The 21324-nt window shown below is 38.1% G+C and overlaps 1 protein-coding gene across 2 annotated transcripts in view; it reads left to right on the plus strand.

Moving 5' to 3' along the window:
- LOC133542801 (EGF-like repeat and discoidin I-like domain-containing protein 3) overlaps positions 1 to 21324 on the plus strand; it is a 39110-nt gene that overhangs the window by 16022 nt on the left and 1764 nt on the right. The window contains exons 4-9 of one of the 2 annotated variants that reach the window (XM_061886971.1): positions 1537 to 1650; positions 3866 to 4047; positions 6241 to 6396; positions 6485 to 6629; positions 14042 to 14244; positions 15465 to 15620. In XM_061886971.1, coding sequence (XP_061742955.1) covers positions 1537 to 1650; positions 3866 to 4047; positions 6241 to 6396; positions 6485 to 6629; positions 14042 to 14244; positions 15465 to 15620 — 956 coding nt within the window. The remainder of the gene's footprint in view (positions 1 to 1536; positions 1651 to 3865; positions 4048 to 6240; positions 6397 to 6484; positions 6630 to 14041; positions 14245 to 15464; positions 15621 to 21324) is intronic. The other variant, XM_061886972.1, reaches the window with a different exon arrangement.

Here is a 21324-nt window from a genome sequence, read left to right on the forward strand (position 1 = left end):
CTGTACTTTTCAGAGGAGGTATAGTACTGAATATGATTATTTTATTAGCATCGCGGTACTATATTAATACCGGTATACCGTACGACCCTATTTTGAACACAACAAACCAAAAATAATCTTCATCTACATCAGGGGTGTCATATTTTGCCGTCATCGGTGCATTGTTACGTCTACCTGTGTGTTTTTTTTTTTTTCTTCAGCTGTGACATTCAAACTGGTAATGTTCAGTCCAAAAGCGTGAAAAGCGCTGTCTCAATACGACAAAATAAAATGGCTCTCGGTGTCTTAACCTTGACATTCTTTGATCACTCTAGACGTGTCCCAGCAGGCACCAGACATTGATACAACGTCGATTATACATAAATGTCCTTTAAAACAGACTTTGAAACCACATTTAAAATGTTTATTTCTATTTACTGTTTTAATTGGTTTCACCCTTAAAATCGTTTTTAATCATATTTATTTTATATTGTTTTTATATTGGTCTTATATGTATTTATTTTATTTTTTTGTTTTTATTCAGTTATTGGTGGAGCTCAGGATAGTATTTGAATGTTGTTTTTAATATTGTTGTGCAGCACTGTGGAAACATTTTGTTGTTTAAATGTGCTGTATAAATAAAGTGGATTGGATTGGATTGAATGTTGCAAAATAGTTATATTTATAAATTGAGACAATGCTGGTGTCTAACTTTGGATCCATGTTGTTGGTTGGTTAGTATTGAGAAAAGGGTCTGAATACTTTTGACATGTCATTTTTTTTTTTTTTTAATAAATTAGCAAAAATGTCTACATTTCTATTTTTTTTTGTCAAGATGGGGTGCTGAGTGTACATTGATGAGAAATGAAGGGAACTTTTTGCATTTTAGCAAATGGCTGCAATGATATTAAGAGTGATACATTTAAAGGGGTCTGATTCCTTTCGTACGCACTGTAACATTAATAAATTTGATTAAATGTCAATAAAAATCCTGTCCACTTTATTTATAAAGTGTTTTGGATTGGGCGGTATAGCTCGGTTGGTAGAGTGGCCATGCCAGCAACTTGGGGGTTGCAGGTTCGATTCCCACTTCCGCCATCCTAGTCACTGCCGTTGTGTCCTTGGGCAAGACACTTTACCCACCTGCTCCCAGTGCCCCCCACACTGGTTTAAATGTAACTTAGATATTGGGTTTCACTATGTAAAGTGCGTTGAGTCACTAGAGAAAAGCGCTATATAAATATAAATCACTTCACTATAAAGCGCATTTCAAAAAACAATAGAAGTTTCACAAAGTGCTACACAATAGTTACAACATAAATGCAAAGACAGTCAATAATATAAAACATTTAACTATAAAAATAATACATTCGTTAAAGAAAATAAAATAGACTAAAACCACACAAGGAGCATGTTTGCAAAGTATTGGCCAATGGGTGTTTGGTGTGCCACCCGGTGGTGATTTGAGGCCATTGCATCGTCCTAATGATGTTTTCTGACAATAAGAGGAAAAAAATGGTCAATTTAGTAATGTTGTCTTTTCTTCTTTTTTTTCAGATGTCAACGACTGTGCAAACCGACCGTGTAAGAATGGGGGAATGTGCCGAGATCTTGAGGGAGATTACTCGTGTCAGTGCCCGTCGCCCTACGTTGGGAAGCAGTGCCAACTACGTATGTACAGCTCGCACATTTAATGCATTTATTTTTAAAATGGGAAAATTAAGTACCTCATGTTATTATACTTCTCTAGACAGATTCATCAGTCAACACAGTTTTGATTAATTTCCGATATGTACAGTGGCAAATTTAATTACATTTATTTTCAAAATGTAGGCGAAGTAAAACAAATTATTTAGATTTTATTGCAAATCAAACAGCATTGCACATACAATTTGCAATGAGCATCGAATCACTCAGTGCAGAGCTGGGCAAATATTTCAACTGGGGGCTACATTGAGAGAAAAAAAATATCTGGGGGTTGGGGTCAATGTGTATGTGTGTATAAATTATCCATACACATTTAGCTGTACAAATCTGCTGTACAGCATGTGTGTTTGGGTCCCTTTTTTTTCAGGAACACCAATACCATGAGTCACATTGTCAGATAGAGTTCTAAAAACATAATGACAGACCACCTCAAAAAAAGGAATGGAATTTTACAGTTTTTCTCTGAACAGGACACCCAAAATGTACATGAAAATAAAGAAAGTGGGATTTACAATATTAACTATTAACAATAAAACACTGAATATTAACATCGCTCCTCTTTTACTTCTCAGACAGTATGAAATATTATCACTTTTATGCAGAACTTTGTTGTAAAAATCTGCTTCCGTATCTGTTTCTGACACACGCTTTTCTGAATGGCTGCTCTGAAAGCAAACCCCGCCCACTGGGGTTTGTTTTTCTCGTCTGAGCTGCTGTGATGTAGATTACCGTAATAACTCGTATAACATTTGCTTTGCACACTCTCTGCAATCTCTCGATGAGCATCACGCACACCTGGGAAGTGAAAACTATTTCAGGTGACTATTTCTTAAAGCTCATCGAGAGAATGCCAAGAGTGTGCGAAAAAGTAATCAGATGAAAGGGTGGCTATTTTGAAGAAACTACAATATAAGACGGGCTTTCAGTTATTTCAACTTTTATTTTGTTAAGTACATAACTCCACATGTGTTCATTCATAGTTTTGATGCCTTCAGTGACAAACTACAATGTAAATAGTCATTAAAATAAAGAAAATGCATTGAATGAGAAGGTGTGTCTAAACTTTTTGTCAGAGTTAGTTGGTGACGAACCCCAAGATGCAGAGATGGAGGCAAGCATTGGATAGGAAAACATGATTTAATAAAGATACTAAAACAAGAACAAACCAAAGGGGTACAACAAAAAGTGCGTACGAGGCGGATAACCAACTAAGAGAGCTAGCATGGGAGCTAGAAAACAAAGGGAGCTTAGCATGGAAGCTAGCAAAAAACAAAAAGCTAGCGGGTAGCAAGCAGGAAAACAGAAGTCATACTTGTAATATGAAAAGAAAATTGGAAGCAGGGAACAAAAAACAGTAAGCTACAAACATCTAACGAATATAGCTTACCGCTACGCTGCAAAGACATGACATGACACGACACGGCACGGCACGACACGAGCGACAATACATGACAATAATCCAGCACTGACTGGATGGGAAGACAGGTCTAGAAAGGAGTGGGCTGATTGACACCAGGTGCCAATCAGCCGCAGCTGAGGGGACACAGCACTCAGGGAGAAAGAGAGGAAACAGACAAAGTAAGAGCGCTGACAGGAACTAATGACAAGAGATATTACACACACAGAGGAAAAACTAAAACACAAACAAACTGTCAGGGGAAAGCCTGACACTTTTGGCTTATACTGTGTGTGTGTGTGTGTGTGTGTGTGTGTGTGTGTGTGTGTGTGTGTGTGTGTGTGTGTGTGTGTGTGTGTTTGTGTGTGTGTGTGTGTGTGTGTGTGTGTGTGTGTGTGTGTGTGTGTGTCCATAGCTGCTGCCCTAAAATCTATTATGTTTCTCACCTTTATCAAAGAGCTTGCCTGCAACTTTCATTGGTTAGTGGTGGATTTTTTATTATTATTATTATTATTATTATTATTATTAAAATTATTTTGTACTTGGGGTCAATAAAAAAGCACAAGAGTAATCACTAATGCGTGGGATTCTTTGATTGGGCACTCCTTTTTGCTGTCCTGTCTGTCACACGTGATGGTTGACCGTACGATAATCAAGACAGTATTCGAACTGGGTCAAAGTTTGGCGAACTGTTTTGTCCAAAATAAAATACAAAATGTAAGGCATAGAAAAACCAAGGCACCACAGTGTTTGATATAATAATACAATTACTGTACATTTTAGGTTGTATCTCCCTGCTGGGCATGGAGGGCGGTGCAATCGGAGAGTCCCAGATTTCAGCTTCGTCCGTGCACTACGGCATTCTGGGTCTTCAACGCTGGGGCCCGGAGTTGGCTCGGCTCAACAATCAAGGCCTCGTCAACGCCTGGACGTCGGCGACCAATGACAAGAATCCCTGGATACAGGTAAGAGAAGCTTCTTAAACAGATCTACACAATTTCTGTGGTACAAACTGCAGTACTACCTCAACATACAAGCTTCATTGCTTCTACGACGAAGTGCTTAACTAAAAACTCTTTTACAGTATCTAAAATCAATTTATTGAAGCTTGCACCCCCTCCTCCGCCCCAAAAAAGCACAATTTTAACATGTAACATGCCTTTCAAAAATAAAAATACACTTTTACATAACACTATTGTATAAAAACAATACAATAGAATGTACTAATATCAACTAAAGTACTCTCATTAAGCAATGTAATATGTAATAATAATGTACAGCTTTACCTTGGAGATTGGACTTCTACGTTATCGCCTTTGAGCTGCTTCTCTCTCAAACACACCATCAGCAGCTTCTCCATATTTTCATGCATAAATGTACTCACTTAGCTATCATTTTGCCATTCTTGGCTGGCGTTGGACTCATTCTGCTTCAGTATGGTGCAGACTAGCAGTGATACGCTCAAATTGCTTAACTAATATTGATTATTCATTTATTTGATTTATTTATTCTACTCAGCACTTTCCTTCACTTTGTTTACATGGTTGGAAAACAAAGTTATGTCCATCTCCAGCTATAAGCTAATTCTGGGGAATAAGATCAGATGTTTTGGGTGGGTTACTGTGACATTTGCTCCACTACTCATGGCAGGACATCCATCCATCCATCCATCCATCCATCCATCCATCTTCTTCCGCTTATCCGAGTCAGGTCGCAGGGGAAGCAGCCTAAGCAGAGAAGCCCATACTTCCCTCTCCCTAGCTACTTCCTCCAGCTGTTCCCGGGGAATCCCAAGGCATTCCCAAGCCAACTGGGATACATAGTCTCTGGGCGGGGATATTTGTAACGCACATTTTTGTTTGTAATTTAAAGGCCTACTGGAATGAGATTTTCTTATTTAAACGGGGATAGCAGGTCCATTTTATGTCATACTTGATCATTTCGCGAGATTGTCATATTTTTGCTGAAAGGATTTAGTAGAGAACATCGGTAATAAAGTTCGCAACTTTTGGTCGCCAATAAAAAAGCCTTGCCTGTACCGGAAGTAGCAGACGATGTGCGCGTGACGTCACGGGTTGTAGGGCTCCTCACATCCCCACATTGTTTATAATCATAGCCACCAGCAGCAAGAGCGATTCGGACCGAGAAAGCGACGATTTCCCCATTAATTTGAGTGAGGATGAAAGATTTGTGGATGAGGAAAGTTAGAGTGAAGCACTAGAATTTTTTTTTTTTTAATTAAAAAAAAGGCGACTGCAGTGGGAGCGATTCAGATGTTATTAGCCACATTTACTAGGATAATTCTGGAAAATCCCTTATCTGCTTATTGTGTTACAAGTGTTTTAGTGAGATTATAAAGTCATACCTGAAAGTCGGAGGGGTGTTGTGACCGCCAGTGTCTCTGATGGAAGCCATGGGGGAGCCAAGAAAGTCGCAGTTGCCTCTTTCACAGCCGCAGGAGGACACAAGCTCTGCTCATGTCTCCGGTAAGAGCCGACTTATTACCACCATTTTCCCACCAAAACCTGCCGGTTGACATGTGGTCGGGAAACATGTTCGCTTGACCGCTCTGTTCCATATTAAAGCTTCACAACAAACAAAGAAACACCGGCTGTGTTTTGGTTGCTAAAAGCAGCTGCAATCCACCGCTTTCCACCAACAGCATTCTTCTTTATAGTCTCCATTATTAATTGAACAAATTGCAAAAGATTCAGCAACACAGATATCCAAAATACTGTGTAATTATGCGATTAAAGCAGACAACTTTTAGCCGTGAGTGGTGCTGGGATAAAATGCCTGCTCCAACCAATAACCTCACAAGCACGTGTCAACATAAGCGTCATCATTCTGCGATGTTTTCAACAGGACATTTCGCGGGAAATTCAAAATTGCAATTTAGTAAACTAAACCGGCCGTATTGGCATGTGTTGCAATGTTAGGATTTCATCATTGATATATAAACTATCAGACTGCGTGGTCGGTAGTAGTGGGTTTCAGTAGGCCTTTAAAGCATAACAATTAGCCGAGAGACAGTGCTTATCTCAAAACAGTCGTAAGTTGAGGTAGAACTGTAAATGTTCTTTGATGGTTCATAATCAACCTGTGGTTCCACCTGTTTGTGAAGTGATGTTTAATCTCATTCCAATTGCTCACACCAGATTAATATGCACAAGAAGATGCGCCTGACGGGAATAATAACTCAAGGTGCCAGTCGGATGGGTACGGCCGAGTACATCAAAGCCTTCAAGGTGTCGAGCAGCATTGACGGAAAGACATACATCCCATTCAGAATGGACGGACAACGGCGAGACAAGGTTAGACCTTCTGCATTAATTAAATTAAAAAAAAAACCCAGTGTAGCACACATTGACTTATACTGTATTATGACATTGTGTATTGCAGATATTTGTGGCCAACACAGATAACGAGAGCACAAAGACCAATCTTTTTGACCCTCCTATTGTGGCTCAGTACATCCGCATCATTCCCGTCGTTTGCCGGAGGGCGTGCACCCTTCGCATGGAACTGGTGGGATGTGAACTTAACGGTAAACACGCCAAAAACACGCATGCATCTCATGTATGATAACAACGCAGACATGTGAATAATATCATAAATACTTTGTAATACACTGGTTATCAAATGCGGGTACTTGATGGCACTCAAGGCAGGGATTCTCAAACTGTGGTGCGGTACGTGGGCTCCATCTAGTCGTATGCCCAAGAATCACTCAATTAAATGTTCAAATGCAGTGTTACTATTTAAACTGTGTGTAATGTTAGAGTGGCCAAAAATGGTAAACATACTTGTTAAATAAAACCTCTTCTTGTTTTTAATGAATACTTAGCCCTGCTATGCTACTATACTTTACTATTTGGTGAAAAAAGTTTGAGAACCACTCTCAGGCTTGGACTAAGGCAGGGGTCGGGAACCTTTTTGGCTGAGAGAGCCAAGAAGTCAAATATTTTAAAATGTATTTACGTAAGAGCCATATAATATATTTTTAACACTGAACACCACTAAAAGCGTGCATCTTTAAGTAAGACTAACCTTTCTAGAGTATAATAGGTCTCTTATTATTTGTAATAAGATTGTTATTCTGAATTTAACTGTGTATGGGGCGTGACCTGCGGGCCTGCAGCGAAGCGGGGTGTGACAGGACCGGCCTCAAAATCAGCGACAGGTGCTCGGAGGGCCCACCTGGGCCTTGTTATCTAATCACCTGTCACTCTGCTATAAGCAGCAGCCAGGAGGAGAGACGGGGCTGGGGCTGGAGCCAGAGTGCGAGCGAGAACGAAAGAGAAAAATACAATTGCTGGAAAGAAACTGAGAGACTTATTGAAAATAAGACAATATTGTAACCTTGAAACATGCTCTCATGTCGGTGCTTGGTGGTCTGAAGAACCCCCTTGAGGGCAAGCCCCACACTAACCAATTATAAATAAATAGCTTCTTACCATTAATGCAACTTCTTGAACATAAAAATGCATGAGAATGTTTTATATTTTGAACATTATTTTTAATACTGTAATTACAAGTGGAATTCATTACTTATCGTGTTAAGCAATGTCAGCTAAGATTTATCTGAGAGCCAGATGCAGTCATCAGAAGAGCCACATCTGGTCACAGCCCTACCACTGGACTAAGGAGTGGACTCAGATGCAGAAATGAGATTCTTAGTAAAGCTTTTATTTTGACAACTCTTAAACCTCCAGAACAATACAAAATCTATAAGTAACAATAAATGGTAAGCGAAAAAGGTTCCAAAAGGGGAACAACGAAAAATCACTCCTAAAAAGGAGGAAAATACCAACATAAAGACGAACTATAATTACCGTCGTGTCTGCTAGGAAAACATAAAACGCTCCAACAGGAGGAAGAAAACAATGACTATAAAAATGTTTACTCTAATCTTAGTCTAATAAAGGTAAACGAAAAATCACTCAAAAACTTTGAGGAAGGAAAGATTAATAGGAAAAAATCATAACTCACCAATTCGGTTGAACAAAGGCTAGATAACAAAAGACGCTCTGAGGAGGAGGAAAAAGTTAAACTCAAAATTACAGCGTGGGAAGTCAGGTTTCAAGGAAGTAGACGTGGGAGGAGGCAAGGCATGGACATGAACATGAACATGGACATGGACATGGACGCTAGACAGGCACGAAAGCTCGAGACAATCTGGCACAGAACAAGTGGAGGCATGGGCTTATATGGAACATTAGGGTAATGGGAAACAGGTGGAAACAATCTAGGGTTAGGGATGACGTCAGACTGGTGACACAAGAGGAAGGTCCCGTGATCTGAAACAAGAGGAGTTGCTTTTCAAAATAAAACATGCAAATCACAAGACAGCAGTGTGACAAGCACTGCATTAGGGGGTACATGAGGTTTATAAAATATTTATACCGTGTCATTTATATAAGGGTGCTCAAAAATCTATTCACATCCAAATTACATGTTTTATCTATACTGATTATACATCAATTCACAATAAAAAAAATATATATATTTTTTAGATACATTTTAGAAAATATGTTTTAAGGTCATCTGTGCACTTACTAGCTGCGTGTATGCATCACAAATCAGAAGCATAGAAAGGCTTTTGTAACCGGTTTTGAAAAGGTTTTATCATAATTTTTATACCAAATAATGTATTGCAAAAATCTGTTTGAATGGCAAATTGTGGTTGAATCAAATATCGATTCTGGATCGAATGGTCACCTCAAGAATCATAGTCGAACCAAGATAAAAGTTGTATATGTGTGAGGGGGGAGAATAGGTAAATAAATCCCAGTTTATTTTTTACTTATACCACTGTACAAATGGTATGTTTATTAAAACTGAGAGAGACAAAATGTCAAAGAAAATCCAGAAAAAAACAGTATTAGGTCGAGTTTATCTTAATTACTATCCAAAAAGAGGGCATTTTAAGTTGATCATTAAAATGGTATGTGCACAAAGATTTTTTTTATTTAAGTTAATTATTGAGTTTATATGTGCTTTAATTTACTGGATGTGAGAAGCATTTTGGACAGTAACATACAGATGTTGATGCTACAGTGCTGTGTTTTACACAATGTGTGTAACTTGGCTAAGAAGAATATTCCATACTGTAATGAGTATTCAAAAAAGTTGAGAACCACAATGTGTAAAGAATGTTATACTATGTATTAGGGCTGCGAATCTTTGGGTGTCCCACGATTTGATTCAATATCGATTCTTGGGGTCGCGATTCGATAATATATCGATTTTTTTTTATTCAACGCGATTCTCGATTCAAAAACGATATTTTTCCGATTCAAAACGGTTCTCTATTCATTCAATACATAGGATTTCAGCAGGATCTACCCCAGTGTGCTGACATGCTAGCAGAGTAGTAGATTTTTTTTAAAAAGCTTTTATAATTGTAAAAGACAATGTTTTATCAACTGATTGCTACAATGTAAATTTGTTTTAACTATTAAACAAACCAAAAATATGACGTATTTTATCTTTGTGAAAATATTGGACACAGTGTGTTGTCAAGCTTATGAGATGCGATGCAAGTGTAAGCCACTGTGACACTATTGTTCTTTTTTTTTTTTTTTTTATAAATGTCTAATGATAATGTCAATGAGGGATTTTTAATCACTGCTATGCTGAAATTATAACTAATATTGATACTGTTGTGGATAATATTCATTTTTTTTTCAATACTTTTGGTTTGTTCTGTGACGTGTTTGTGTCTCCTCTCAATTGCTCTGTTTATTGCAATTCTGAGTGTTGCTGGATCAGGTTTGGTTTTGGAATGGGATTGAATTTTTATGGTATTTCTGTGTAGTGGTTTGTTGGATTGATTAAAAAAAAATAATAATAAAAAATAAAAAATCGATTTAAAAAAAAATTAATAATCGATTCTGAATCGCACAACATATTCGATTTGATTCATATTCGAATCGATTTTTTCCCACACCCCCACTATGTATTATAAAATACTGCAACTTCTACTCTATATGAGCTCAGATATGTGCCATAGTACATAACTATGAATACTGTATTTAGAGAGTAATATAATGTACGCATAGCATTATATTGCCATTTTTGTAGAGTATTAGATAATGCCTTGAGACTTGGCTGACCGAGAGAGAGAGACTGTTTATGGAGTCTTAAGCAGGGCTTTTTATGACGTTGTTAACCAGATATCTCCCAAAGCACGTACAGTGTATGATCCTTCACTAACAAAATAGATAACAATAGCGAGTACCACCAGTCACATTCCTGAAATATGAAAGTATTTTAATGTGTATTTTTATACTTTCTTAAATCACACTCTTATTCTGGGCTCTTTGAACTAGGGGTGTCCCGATCTGATTTTGATATCATATATAAGCTCCGATACCAGCAGTCCCGCATCATGTTTGCTGGTGTAAAGCTGGACAATTAACAGCTAAATGTATTCCTATTAGCACTCAATGTTGGTATTTTCTTGTATTATAGTAAAGTTATTTACAAACGGCAAAGTATGGTATACTATCCTGTTGGCTACACAATGGCTTAGCACACAATAGCACAGAAGTAAGTGTCCCTAATTGAAAAATAGTTCAGTCCTAAACACCACATGTGTCATAATAAACAAGTATCAAACAAATATAGTATTAGATATAAGCGTATAAGTATCCATTAAAAAATGTTTCCGCATCATTGAACTTGGTGCGTCATGTGCTTAATATAGTGACCACTAGGTCCTATATTTTTTGGACTATAACGTACACTTAAAATCCTTTCATTCTGTCAAAAATCGACGTGCGCCTTATTACATGGGGTACCTTGTGTATGTATTAATTCTGGTCTTGCTTACTGATTAAAGGTGATACAATGTGGAATAATAAGTGTTGCCAGTAGATGGCAGTCACACATAAGAAATATGTGTGGACTGCAGGTTGATGCCTGTTCAATAAATCACGCTCGCAAGTAACCGTAAGCAATCAACACCAAAACTTTAATGTTTCATTAAGAAAATGGAATATTACAGACGGAAAAATCTCTTTAGATTTTTTTGTACGACTTTAGTAAGCTACAAAGCTGCACCGCTTGATGGATTGGCGAAGCATTTTGGCTACCGCCAGACGTACTGTGCTTCAACCCACGGATGTTATAATGGTGTGTGTGTGTATAAGGACCCCAAAATGGCACCTATTAGGAGAAATTATCTGCAGAGGTGGGTAGTAACGCGCTACATCTACTCCGTTACATCTACTTGAGTAATTTTTGGGATAAATTGTACTTCTAAGATTAGTTTTAATGCAACATACTTTTACTTTTACTTGAGTATATTTATAGGGAAGAAGCACTACTTTTACTCCGCTCCATTTATCTACATTCAGCTCGCTACTGATTTTTATCGATCTGTTGATGCACGCTTTGTTTGTTTTGGTTGTCAGACAGACCTTCAAAGTAAGATCTATCACATGCCTGCATTTTACCAGTCAAATGTAGTCACTGGTGACGTTTGACTCCGTTTCACCAATCAAATGCAGTCACTGGTGACGTTTGAATACGTTTCACCAATCAAACACAGACAGGCGGTCACATGATCAACTGCACACTTTTTTTTATAAACCCTGATTTATAAATTTCAACATTTACAAACAGTTGAAAATAATAATCAAAGTAAGTACAAAAACAGTACAACACAGTATAAAAAACGTACAAAACAGCGCCAGGGGGTTGTAAATTCAAAGTAACTAAAATAGAATGCCAAAAAATACATATATAAAATAAACAAAGTGCAAATTAAGCCATAGGCTCACTCAATCTCAGTAAATAACTTAAATTTGGAACACAGCATCATGGTTTTCACAGCTTTTTGGTTGTTAGAGGTAGAGTGTTTTAATGTAGAGTTCTAAATCTTTTTTAAAGGCACAAAAAACAGGTCGGGTATTGAGAAACTTACATTTATGAATCTAAAACGTAGCCAATAGAATAATGAGGTTGCAAAGGTAAAATTAATTTTAATTTTTTTTTCAATCTGTGTAAAACCAATATAAATTATCTAATATATATTATTGTTTTAGTTGCTTAAGAGATATTCCTGGCTCTTGTTATGTCCCCAGTTTCACCTATATGCTTATTTAGGTGTCTTAATTTAATAATAATCAGGCAACACGTTTTAACTCAATGCCTCAGATCACTCCAGTTTATTAACAACCTCGAGACTCCAACTCTCCCTCGCTCTCGTGACGTCATACACTGAACACAGGCTACGGTGGCTCGGACATGACAAAACAGTACATGACAGCTCTGAATTTGTTCATTGCTAGTTTTATGTTTTTGTGCATTTACTTGTTGCCGTCATCATTAAACGAACAGGTTACTCATCAGTTACTCAGTACTTCAGTAGTTTTCACAACATACTTTTTACTTTTACTCAAGTAAATATTTGGGTGACTACTCCTTACTTTTACTTGAGTAATACATCTCTAAAGTAACAGTACTCTTACTTGAGTACAATTTCTGGCTACTCTACCCATCTCTGATTATCTGACATTTTGTTTTGCAAAATTATTATACAACACCAACTTTTCGTACCTCTTGGTACATGCTGATGTTTTTTTGGTATCTGCATAAGTTCTAAAAAAATTTAGTACATCCACAAGCTTCTTCTTTTTCTCTATTGTCTTGTTGTGGGGCATTCATGCTCCGCTGGTGTCATTTCTAATACAAAGTAGCCTGCAGTTCTAACTTACTTCTGTCAGAAGTCTCGCTATGAAAGCACTAAAAACTCCCGCTATAACAAAAGATGACGATGAGAAAACCGTGTCGTAGCGGAGGAACGTAAATAAGACCGCCCACAAAACGGCCCATCCTGAATAGATAGTGGCCCATTACATGTTATGCAGACCACAAAAAAATATAGAAATATTATCATAATGACCGTTTTGATGCGACTTTCAACCCCTTGCGCCTTGTGTATAAAAATAAACCCGAATAGACACGGTCATCAACAGTGTGCCTTATGGTCCAAAAAACAAGGTACCACTCTACTTTAATGGAAAGGCAGCATTAGTCAGTTATTAATGTGACGCTATTCTGGCATCGTGGTGATGTTTGTTCTCTCGTGGGTGCAGCGGAGGATGGAACACAACGTGAGGGTAAGAATAATGATTTATTAACACTTTGAAAAAAACTAAAAACAAAGGCACTTGCACAAAGGCACTAACAAAAACCAACAGAACTAGCATATGAGCTAGAAAGAACAAAGGAAACTGAGAGCGCTAGCGTGGAAGCTAGGGACATACACTAAACAGGAATAGCGTGGAAGCTAACAAGTATACAAAAGTAGTTTTTACCACAATGCGGAAAGAGCGACGTCATCTGTAGCATAAAGGCAAACAAAAGTCCGAGGCCGAATGGCAAAAGAAGGCAGGCTTTTATAGGGAGATATATAATGAAATCAGGTGCGCGACGACAAACAAGAGACAGGTGACACTAAGTTACTAAGACAACAGAAACAAAACAGGAAGTGCCACCGGAAACGAAGGACGTCAAATATCAAACAGGCAGTGATAACAAAACAGAAACAAACACAGAACATGACATGATCCAAGTCTTGGATCATGACAATTAAGTTGTTTTTTGTATTGTTTATTGTTCTATGAGTATTTCCATTTAATCAGGCCTTTTTATAATATTCCACACGGCAAAATAATACAAGTATGTACTATGATTCGTGCTGATGTCGGGGTAATATCGGAACACCCCCACTTTTTACCATGTAATTCCTTCACTCAACACTTTTCCGTGTGCATGCAGCTACTTTTGCTTCCCTCTACTCTGACATTGGTGGGTTTTCAATGACTTTTCTTCTTGATTTTCTGGTGGAGGAAGTTGGTTTCACTCATTTGTCTTTTTCCTCTTTTTCCCTCCTCTTGGTTTTCCCATCCGTCCCTTCTGTCCACTCTTTTTGTCCACGATTCACAGCTTATTCAAACACAACAGGGTGCTCAGAGCCAATGGGAATGAAGTCTCGGCTGATCTCAGATGGACAACTCTCAGCCTCCAGTTCCTTCCGCACGTGGGGCATCGATTCTTTCACCTGGCAGCCTCAGTTCGCCCGCCTGGATAAGCAGGGGAAGACCAACGCGTGGTCTCCTGCTCACAACAACAGATCCGAGTGGATCCAGGTGCGGGGGCAAATATTAGATGCTGTCATGATATATACAGCCTTTTTAGATGCTGTCATGATATATACAGCCTTGGTCAAAAGTTTACATACACTTGTAAAGAACATAATGTCATGGCTGTCTTGAGTTTCCAAAATTTTCTACAACGCTTATTTTTTTCGTGATAGTGTGATTGGAGCACATACTTGTTGGTCACAAAAAACATTCATGAAATTTGGCTCTTTTATGAATTTATTATGGGTCTACTGAAAATGTGACCAAATCTGCTGGGTCAAAAGTATTCATACAGCAATGTTAATATTTGGTTACATGTCCCTTGGCAAGTTTCACTGCAATAAGGCACTTTTGGTAGCCATCTACAAGCTTCTGGTTGAATTTCTGACCGCTCCTCTTGAAAAAATTAGTGCAGTTCAGCTGAATTTGTTGGTTTTCTGACTTGTTTCTTCAGCATTGTCCACACGTTTAAGTCAGGACTTTGGGAACGCCATTCTAAAACCTTAATTCTAGCCTGATTTAGCCATTCCTTTACAACTTTTGACGTGTGTTTGGGGTCATTGTCCTGTTGGAAAACCCAACAGCGCCCAAGACCCAACCTGCGGGCTGATGATTTTAGATTGTCCTGAAGAATTTGGAGTTAATCCTCCTTTTTCATTGTCCCATTTACTCTTTGTAAAGCACTAGTTCCATTGGCAGCAAAATAGGCCCAGAGCATAATACTACCACCACCATGCTTGACGGTAGGAATAGTGGTCCTGAGATTAAAGGCCGCACATTTTCTCCTCCAAACACATTGCTGGGTATTGTGGCCAAACAGCTCAATTTTTGTTTCATCTGACATCACATGGACAAAGATAAGACCTGCTGGAGGAAAGTTCTGTTGTGTATATACACACATACAACATACATACATGTGATTTTTTTTTTTTAAGTGCCATCAATGTTTGAAACCTGTATATGCACACTCAAGTCATGAGATCCTTAACAGGCAGGTCTCAGAAGTTTTCAGAAGAGAGAAATCCTGTAGTGGAGACGTAAATGTAAACAGCTCAATTTTTGTTTAATCCGACCACAGAACTTTCCTCCAAAAGGTCTTGTCTTTGTCCTTGTGATGTCAGATGAAACAAAAATTATGACATTATTTTCTTTACAAGTGTATGTAAACTTTTGACCACGACTGTATATATAAAAAACGAATCTGATGTTTATTGTTTGTTGCTCAGGTGGATCTGGAGAAGACAAAGCGCCTCACGGGCATCATCACTCAGGGAGCCAAGGACTTTGGGGTGGTGCAGTTTGTGTCTGTGTTCAAAGTGTCTTACAGTAATGATGGAGAGTCTTGGAGTATGGTCAAGGACATAAACACGGACAGTGATAAGGTTAGTCGTGTTTATTTGTTTCGATGTTGACCCTTTCTGATAAGAGTGTACAGTAGATTAGGAATACACTACTGTATATTGACGGATATTAGGTTTTTCCACCACAGCAATTAGAAATGAGTGAAACATTATACAGTGGTATCTCAACTTAAGAGTGTTTTGAGGTAAGAGTTAATTGTTATGCTTTAAGTTGCAAGCAAGAATTTGAAATACAACCATCCCCGCCATGAGTTGGCGTAGCAAATGCCACTGTGAACCCCATAAAAATCCATCTGGTCTTACACGCCAGCAATAGCTCATAGATAGAGATCGACTTAACTTAATTTTCCACGCATAGGAAGGAAAAAAGTGAGTGGGAAAGACAGTGCTGAGAATAAGAAGCGGATGATATTCATTGAATTAAAGAAGAAAATACCGTATTTTCCCACCTTCTAATAATGGGCACCTTCAATGACTGGCGTATTTTAAAACTTTTTTCATATAAAGGCGCATAGAATAGACGCTTAAAGTAGAGGCTGGGGTTACGTTTTGCATCCATTAGATGGAGGTGCGCTAACGGGAATGTCAACAAAACAGTCAGATAGGTCAGTCAAACTTTATTAATAGATTCCAAAATGAATAAACAGCTGTTTTATTATTTCCCCTGAGATAAAGTCAGTGACGTGGTATTTCGTATATCTTTTAACAACAGCAAGGTATAACATGTAGTGCAACATTTACTGTATATCACATAATAGAGGGGAACTTTTCCTTGATTCAATAAACACGTAAAAAACAGTCTGATACTTTTACGGTAAATCAAACGTTAGTGCAATCACAATATAGTAACACTCGAAATAGTGCAAAGCAATAATATATCAATAACTCAACGTTAATGTCACACAACACAACACACAAAATAAACATGTAAAGCTCACTTTATTAAGTTATTCCTCATCCACGAATCCCTCGAATTCTTCTTCTTCAGTGTACGAATTAAACAGTTGGGCGAATACGGCGTCATTTATCAAGTCAGTACCGCTGCTGTTGTCTAGCAGTTGAGTGACAATTCCTGCCTTCCTGTTAGCTCAGACCACAGTTGAGACTTCTATATCAGCCCAGGCATTTACGATCCACCGGCAGATAGTGGCATATGTTGTCCGACGCTGTCTCCCTGTCTTGGTGAACGTGTGTTCGCCTTCTGATGACGTCGTAAGCCTGTCTCTTCATAGGAGCCAATTTGGGGTCTTTACATAAACACACAAATGGAAATGAAACGGCACGCCTGCCGCAGTCATATATCCCAGCATGCACCGCGCGCTTCTTCTTCTACGGGGGAAAATGAAGTCGGCGGCTGCTTACCGTAGTTGCGAGACCTGTTGTGGCTCAATATTGGTCCATTAATAAGGCGCACCGGATTACAAGGCGCACAGTCAGCTTTTGAGAAAATTTGAGGGTTTTTTAGGTGCGCCTTATAGTGCGGAAAATACGGTATTGAAAAAAATGACAACTCACTGCTAGTCTGCACCATACTGAAGCGGGATGAGTCTCACGCCAGCCGAAAATGTTGAAATTATATTTAAACAGGGGACATTACTTCATAAAAATATGGACGTAGGAGCAGGTGGGTAGAGGTGCAGTAAAAGTCCACTCTCCAAGGTATAACAATACTTCATAAAACTACTGTAGTTGTCTGTGCTACATTCTGTTGTATTGTTTTTATAAAGTATTATCTAAAAATGTGTTTTTCTATTTAAAAGGCTTGCAACATGTTAAAATTGTGCTGTTTTGGGAGGCCAAGCACCAAATAGATTGATTTGCGATACAAGTATTTTGAGTTAAGAGCTCTGTTGCAGAATTACGCTTGTGAATTAAGGTAATACCGCACAACATTAAAGCAGGCCCTCATTTATTGTGGCCAATTGGTTCTAGGCCTGACAGTTGTAAACACAATTCCCGCAACATAAGATTATTTTCATATTTATAGCTTAAAAAACTGTTTATGACCTTCTAAATATAATTTCTTAAACATAGTAAGAGCCGTCTAAATGTGAAATAAGACCCTTATATACTTATTTTGCCCAATATTGTAGCCATGAGTGTGTTTTACTAAGTTCTCACTGATAGCCTGGATGATGCTCCTAGCATCATAGCTTTGGTCATCACCCAGCCACTACAACACATCCCTGATGATTCCTCTATGTTAAAACTGGGCTTCCATGTGCTAAAACCATGGACATAAGTTGGTCAACTTGGCAGTCACAGCCACAACATTTAACTGTGTAAAAATGTTCGCGCCTAAAGTTGTCGTTCTACATCACTCAATCCAATGTCGTGAAGCTGATGATGTCGTACATAAAGTGAATCAACCGAGTTCATTTCCACTTGGCATTGCCCGGCCAGCAGCTGAGAGCTGATAGCAGTTTTCTTAGCAATAGTGTCTTTCCAAGTCACATCGCGTCATGGTACATGTCGCATTCAATTTTGATATTATTCATTGATTAGGCTGGAGTTCAAGATCTAGGGCATCAAAACGTTTTTCTGCCAAAACTTGGTCAACTTGATTGATCCTCTATATGCCAAGTGTGCTCTGGGATTCAAAAAAAAAACAATGGTCAAAGATCTTCTATATGCCAAGAATGCTCTGGTGTTTTTAAAAAAAACACTGGTCAGAAATCCTCTACATGCCAAGAGTACTCTGGTGTTGAAAAAAAACATCCAAAAAATGGTCAAAGATCCTCTATATGCCAAGAGTGCTCTGTTGTTTTTAAAAATACTGGTCAAAGATCCTCTATATGCTAAGAGTGCTCTGGTGTTTAAAAAACACTGGTCAAAGATCCTCCATATGCCAAGAGTGCTCTGTTGTTTTTAGAAAACACTGGACAAAGATAATCCATGTGCTAAAAGTGTTCTGTTGTTTTTAAAACACACTGGTCAAAGATCCTCTATATGCCAAGAGTGCTATGGTTTTTTAAAAAAACAAAAAACAAACACTGGTCAAAGATCCTCTGTATGCCAAGAGTGCTCTGTTTTTAGAAAAAACTGTTCAAATATAATCTATGTGCTAAAAGTGTTCTGCTGTTTTTAAAACACACTGGTCAAATATCCTCTTTATAACAAGAGTACTATGGTGTTTAAAAAAAACACTGGTTCAAGATCCTCGGTATGCCAGCAGTGCTGTGTTGTTTTTAGAAAACACTGGTCAAATATCCTTGATATGCTAAGAGTGCTCTGTTGTTTTTAAAAAAAACACTGGTCAGTGATCCTCTATATGCCAAGTGTGCTCTGTTGTTTTTAACAGAAACACTGGTCAAAGATCCTCTGTATCAATGAATGTTCTGGTGTTAAAAAAAATACAATAAAAAAAACACTGGTCAAAGATCCTCTATATGCCAAGAGTGCTCTGGTGTTTAAAAAAAAACAAAACACTGATCATAGATCACCAAGACTGTGCTGGTATTTTTAAAGTTGGCTACAAAAAACGCTGGTCAAAGATCCTTTACAACGAACACAAGAAGTTTACAGTACAACCTGTCCACAAAAGAAAACGCTAATCAAAGATCCTCTATTTTTAAGAACCTCTGGTATTTTCAAGGATGTACTACAAAAAAATGCCAATCAAAGATCCTTTATATGTCAAGAAAATCAACTATCCTGTATATAAGGGGTCGGCAACCCAAAATGTTGAAAGATCCAAAAATACAAAAAAATAAAATCTGTCTGGAGCCGAAAACATTTAAAATAAAAGCCTTCTATAAGTGTTAAAATGATATTAGTGTCTATATTAGCTATACTAGCCTACTATCAAAATTACTTTAAAAGTCTAATATAGGTGTTATAATGAAGGCAACGCATAATGTAAGTGTCTATATTAAATATATTAGCCTACTATCAAAGGCTGGCGTAAATCTTCGTTGACCGAAATGTTCTATTTTAATTTTTATTCTACACATTTTTGCAATGTTGTAAAACATTAGTAAAATGGAGGATGAGATAACTCCTGGAATTAACTGGCTCAGAATGGCCAAAGGTATAGATGTGTGTGTCCAAGTTTAATGAAACGGCAGGCTGTCTTCTAATGGATTTATTACAATCTGTGCAAGCTGGGTAACATTTGCTGAGGTCTGGAACAACATGGCACACAAACAACTGAAATGCAGCCAATATTACAAATATAACAGATAATGTGTCATGAGACATGCAAATATAAATTAAATACAAAGAGGACATAAGTAAAGTAAATGAGCTGAAATATACCTACAAACAAGCAATGATGCAATATGTACATACAGCTAGCCTAAATAGTGTGTTAGCATCGATTAGCTTGCTGTCGTGCACTGACTAAATATGCCCTATTAACATTCCAAGTCAATAATATCAACAAAGCTCACCTTTGTATATTCATGCACAGCATAAAAAGTTTGGTGGACAAAATGAGACAAAGAAGGAGTGGCATAAAACATGTCTTTCTGTTGCAGCATCAGAGAAAGTTTACAAACTACGATGAGTTCAAGTATCGAAGAAAATTAGTAGGACAAAGCAATGCTTGCCAAATAGTCTCATCAGTGAAGCATGTTTAATATAAACAGTGGGATTTCTAACAATTGGGAAGGTTTGTGTCATGTTTGTCCTCCTACAGAAAATATATTAAAAACAAAAAATATGCTTTTTTTTTCATCATTTTTTATTTTCAAACATTTTAAACAAAGAGGTCCAGGGAGCCACGAGGGCAGCGCTAAAGAGCCACATGCTGACCCCCGCTCTATATGCTAAAAATGCTCTGGTCTTTTTAAAGGGGAACATTATCACCACACCTATGTAAGCGTCAATATATACCTTGATGTTGCAGAAAAAAGACCATATGTTTTTTTAACCGATTTCCGAACTCTGAAAGGGTGAATTTGGCGATTTATACGTCAAATCAGCTCTGTTATTTTCCGTTTTTTCGACAGTTTTCCGTACCTCGGAGACATTATGCCTCGTCGGTGTGATGTCGGAGGGTGTAACAACACGAACAGAGACAGATTCAAGTTGACTTACGTGGAGTGTGCTAATAAGACATATCAATGGTCACGGCATGCTAATCGATGCTAACATGCTATTTAGGCTAGCTGTATGTACATATTGCATCATTATGCCTCATTTGTAGCTATATTTGCATCCAGCCTTTCCCTCCACCCACATTTAATGCCAAACAAACACTTACCAATCGACGGATTCAAGTTGCGCCAGTGGTCAAAAGATGCAATCGTTGGTTAGAAGGCGATCGCCGAATTCGTCCTCGTTGCCGTAGTCTGTCGTGATATGGCTCAATAGCTTCAGTTTTTTTTTTCAATTTCGTTTTCGCTATCTGCCTCCACACTCCAACCATCCGTTTCAATTCATGCATAATCTATTGAACCGCTGAAATCCGAGTCTGAATCCGAGCTAATGTCGCTATACCTTTCTGTTCTATCCGCCATGTTTGTTTGTATTGGTATCACGCAGTGACGTCACAGGAAAATGGACGGGTGGATATAGCGATGGTGAAAATCAGGCACTTTGAAGCAGTTTTTCGGGATATTGCGTAATGGGAAAATTTTGAAAAACCCTTCGAAAAGTGCTCAGAAAGTATGGGGTATCGGACTGTCTTATTGTGGCAGTTCGCTCCCTGTATGATCAGTGTTAGAGCTTGGTCCGCATTGCCGGCAGTAAGTCGAACACGTTTCCAGTGAGGGTTGGACTC

Source organism: Nerophis ophidion, linkage group LG25 (assembly GCF_033978795.1).
Source record: "Nerophis ophidion isolate RoL-2023_Sa linkage group LG25, RoL_Noph_v1.0, whole genome shotgun sequence".
Taxonomy (NCBI): Eukaryota; Metazoa; Chordata; class Actinopteri; order Syngnathiformes; family Syngnathidae; genus Nerophis; species Nerophis ophidion.